This window comes from Poecilia reticulata, linkage group LG11 (assembly GCF_000633615.1).
Source record: "Poecilia reticulata strain Guanapo linkage group LG11, Guppy_female_1.0+MT, whole genome shotgun sequence".
NCBI classification, from domain to species: domain Eukaryota; kingdom Metazoa; phylum Chordata; class Actinopteri; order Cyprinodontiformes; family Poeciliidae; genus Poecilia; species Poecilia reticulata.
In genome coordinates, this window is record NC_024341.1 from 26,323,593 (window position 1) to 26,328,297 (window position 4,705).

A 4,705-nucleotide genomic window follows, 5' to 3' on the forward strand; every position below is an offset into this window, starting at 1 on the left:
CTTTCAATGTAGAGGAGCAAGGGCTCTACTATCAACGAAGACCTTTCAATATAGAGAAACAGCGGCTCTATTTTGAATAAATAACGTAAATATTAGAGCTTTTGATGCAGAGGAGCAGCAGCTCTAGTCCAAACTTTTCTATGACAACGGAGCGCTTTCAGTAGAGGAACAGTGACTGTAACTCAGAGGTTCCTAGAGGCAACAGTCACTTCAAAACAAAGGAAAAGCAGTGAAGCGGCTTCTTCGTTGTTGGAAAGTGAAAGACTTACTCTGCCCATCTCTCACTCCTGAAGAGGAAATCAAGATGTCAACATTAAATAAAGACAGAGGAAGCGACCATTTTCACCTTTTTAATGAACCCTGATTATTGTTTAATTACAAATGCAGATGAACAGATACAGAATGGAAACAGAAGCATGATAAAATAAAAAGCTCCGCCTCTCCTCCGGAGTGAAAATAACAAGAACATGGGAGGAGAGACGGAGAGGATAAGAAAAAAGGTGTCAAATAATACAAATGTTAAAAATGTTAAACAGTACAACACTCGTTTTGTGTCCTTACAGAATCCACCATAATGAAAAATATATATACAAACTAAAAAAAAAATTAAAAAGACTTCTTCCCCCTGCTGTATATGAGTTTTATCCAACCCTCCTGCTGCTGTCTGCGGGTAGAAAGAGTGCAAACCAGTACAAGAACTCATAAACTGGGAATTAATGGGGAAGAGGTTGGGCCGCGGCACGGGGGTACGACATAATCATAAAGTAGTCATGTTAATAATATAAATCATTACAGGAGTAACAGTAACGCATGGAGGAAAGAGAAGAGGCTGTAAGGCAGCACAGGTCTAACAGTTCAGGTGGTTTAGTCCCGAAAACGTCTCCGAACGGTTTGGTGAATCAGGAATGAGGCGACGAACTATTTAAAAATGACAAATGTTGAGCCTTTCTCACAAAAAAGCTGGATGTTTGTAGACGGGGTAACCACAGAGCGCGTACACATGCAGAATGAGGGATTATGGGAAGTCCCTTGTCGCTCTGAGGTTTCCTCTGTGTGTGTGTGTGTGTGTGTGTGTTTGGGTGTAGTTTCTGCGACTGCGGAGGCGTCTAATGTCAGATGTGATGTCATGTTTCCCTTTATTGTAACCGCACTAACCAGGACGCTGTGTGTTGTAGCTGCTCGAGTCTCAAACCAAAGTCCCGACCATCCAATCAGAGCGAGCCGCCGGATCTGGGTCGCCGCAGCTGCATCAGAATATATATTTATATACACATCTTTGCTATTAAAAATAGGAGGATTTAGCTAATTCGTATCAAATGACCATATTGAAATAGAATATCTGATTCTAATATATATTTGAATAAAATATATATGTTTAGTTTTACAAAAAGCCAAAGGCATGGTGGTTTTCTGAGAGATAATACATGTTCCTGGGGGAGAAAACTGACAAAAAGGCACAATCTCTTTTAAATCTGATTGATAAAATGGGCACAATCTCTTTTTATATGTTAAAAATATACTTTTTTTTTCATATCTCAGTGAAGGTTTGCCTGAGTTAGCCTTGATGCTCCACATTCATTATGTTTCCCTCCCTCCCCCAAAAGACACTAATCAGTTTATCGTCTCTGCAAATGCCCGAAAAATACTGTCCATTTAAATCCAGAGGAAAAAATAAGTCTTTTTATTTTATATATATGTTTATATATATATAAAAAAAGATAGAAGAAGCTGATGATGGGTAAGGTTGAAGGCAACAACGCTGAAAATGCCCCCGTCGGCGATAGAGTCTCTTCCAGACCAAACCAATCGATGCGTCTTCTTCTTCTTCTGCATTTATACTCTGTAGTGACGGGGCGTCTTCCAGGCACTTCTAGAATCTCTGTACAGGCGGCTGATTCTTCAGTAACATCAGGATCTGTCGGCTCCATGTTGGGTTAAAGGAGAAACAAACAAGAACCGGAGGCGACTCCCAACGTCCGGTCGCCTCCGCCCAACATTTATCGACTGGATTTGGGCACGATTGTGATCAGAAGTGGACCGAGGCAACTCTGTAGCCGGGTTAAAGTCTGAGTTTTAGTGTTAAAGACGTGATGATGCGTCCCAGAGCCGGTCCGGCTGGAGTCGCCAGGCAAACACCATGATTTCTACGTGAACAGCTCGTTTTGTTCCCTGCTTTTCTCCGAACCGGTCGCTGCGTCACACGGAGGAAGATGATTTGTTCATTTAGCTCAGTTAAAAGCTTTTTACCTAAACTGTCAAGTTTAAAAGTACTTGAGGGCCATGAGATCGAGTTTTAAAACATTTTAAATTAGAATTATTTTAAAAACTGCTAAATGTTTAATTTTTATCTGTGGCCAGATTTTGTATTTCTGCAGTGAGCATAAAAGTTATTAAAATCAAGATGTCTGATTTAATAGAAGAGGGAGATGTAACTTATTGTATATCTGAAACATGAAATTTGTTTAAAAAAATAAAATTTTAAATGATTGTTTTTTTCTTATCTTTGGATTTGTTGTTTATTCTGAGCAACAAAAACATAAAACAGGTTGCTGTTGCTCATTCTTTAAAAATGTTTGCATTTCAGTAAAAATCACTAAATATTTGTGGTTCTGTTTACCATAAATTTAATTAAATGCATTCTTTGTGTTGCACATTCCATATCTAGGAGACTTTAATATCTTTTAAAAAATTATTTGTTTAACTGCATGAACCCCCAACACTGAGCTGGAATATCAAGTTTGTGCGATTTTTTGTATTTTGGCTGCGGGCCACACAGAATCACTTTGAGTGCCACAAACGGCCCACGGGCCACACTTTGGACACCTGATTTAGCTAACTGAGGCCAGAATTTGTGAATTATTGCACGAATCTTCCTGCAAACGACCCAAACGAGTTCAGATAAAAGCAAAGAACAAAGCAGCTGGTTCTGGTTTTGTAAAACATGATATGAAACCTGCTACGTTTACCAACGCCAGGCTTTCAGATCGGTCCGAACGTCTGGTTCTGCAGAACCCGCCATGGTGGGTTTGTTTTTCAGCAGCCGGCGTTTTCCAGCGACAGCTGCGCCGTAGCTCTCTGCAGCTCGGAGCTCGCTCTGCGTTGGGTCGGCGCCGGCGGCAGCATCAGGCCCAGGATCACTCCTCTTCCTCCTCGGCTCTCCTCCTCTCCCTCTCTCTTCCCGTCTTCCTGCTCCTCCCCCTCTCCTCTCACTTTCTTGTCCTCCGCTTCTTCCCGGTCTCCGTCCGCCTCCATCCGCTGGTCTTCGCTCCAGCGGCGTTTGAAGCGCAGTTTGAGCGGGATGCAGCGGGTTCCTCCGGGACTGACGGGCGCCGGCGCCGCCTGGCCCGGCTCGGTCTTCAGGCCCATCAGCGGGAAGGCGGCGCCGCCGCCGGGAGGCGGAGTGGCGGGAGTTTTGAACACCTCTTCGTCATCGTCAGGGTCTTCCTCTGGATGAGGAGCGGACGGGCTGCTGCCGCTCCCGTTCTTCAGGTGGTGATGATGATGACGACGGCTGTGAGGAAGAGGAGGGAACATGGCACCCTCCTCATCCTCGCTGTTGGGGTTCAGCTCGTCTTCCTCGCTGATGTCGGTCACCTCCACGTCTTCCTCGGACAGGTCGGAGACCGGCTCCACCTGCAGGCGAACGACAGATCAGCGATAAAAACAGATTTTTGATTACAGATCCGATTTTAATAAACTTTTTATCCATTATTTTCAAAAATAGTTTTATGGCAGTATCACAGCCAGACTTTGATAATTTCTGCTTAATTAAGAGAATATAGTCTTAATATCAGCAGGATAAAAGCGTAATTCTACTAGAAACAATGACAATGAAGGTCTTTCAATGAGAAAAATGTTTATTTATCTGGATCTGGTGTGATCAGCTCCATTTGTGGTTCTTTTAGTCTTGATCATTTACAGGATCGTTTCTAAAACCTATTGATAATAATTTGATGCTGATGGGTTTAAAGATCAAGTTTTACCTGTAAGGTATGTTGACCAAAATGCTCAAAGTTCCTCATTTACATTTTTTAATTTATGTTCGAGTTCTCATAAAATTACTACTTTATCGTTCTATTACTATGACTTTATTCCGTTAATGACTATTCTTGCATTATTAGGACTTTATTGTCATAATACTAAGACGTTATTCTGAAAATGACTTTATTATTGTATTATTATGACCTCATTCTCTTAATATTATGACTTTATTCTTGTAATTAAAAACAAGTCTGTAGGTTGACCCTAGTATCGTGTTGTGACCTCAAAATCCAAATAAACAGAAGCTGTAAAACATGTTTGCGAAACAAGATGGCTGCCCTGGGCGTGCTGACATCACTCTGAACTACGGAAACACGAGGAGTGCATCGGCGAAAAAAAAGTGTTTTCTTTTTTATAAATTACAAAAACCAATAATTGTGTTAATATTCCAGCTCTACTCTGAAATGCAACCAAAGCCGACTCACCTTGATCTTCGGCGGCGCTCCTCCCGCAGCAGACCCGGCGTTTGGACCGGCGCCGGTAAACGAGGAAGCGTGGTTGGAGGAGGAGGCGGCGGCGGCCAGAGAGCTCCCCGCCTCCCTCTGCTTGCGGCCGAGCGGCGGCGGCTGCAGCTTGAACTTGAACGGCGAGGCGTGCGCGTCGTCGGCCGGCTGCTGGCCGAGCGGCAGCGGCATGGGCGGGGCCTGCAGGTGGTGGGGGGCGG

The 4,705-nt window shown here is 43.4% G+C and overlaps 1 protein-coding gene across 1 annotated transcript in view; it reads right to left on the reverse strand.

Annotated features, from left to right (window-relative positions):
* Window positions 1-334: 334 nt before the first annotated feature.
* The window catches only part of erf (Ets2 repressor factor), a 44,363-nt gene continuing 39,992 nt past the window's right edge, over window positions 335-4,705 (reverse strand). The window contains exons 5-6 of the mRNA XM_008422863.2: window positions 4,467-4,697; window positions 335-3,633 (exon numbers count right to left, since the gene is read on the reverse strand). Coding sequence (XP_008421085.1) covers window positions 3,034-3,633; window positions 4,467-4,697 — 831 coding nt within the window. The 3' untranslated portion in view covers window positions 335-3,033. The remainder of the gene's footprint in view (window positions 3,634-4,466; window positions 4,698-4,705) is intronic.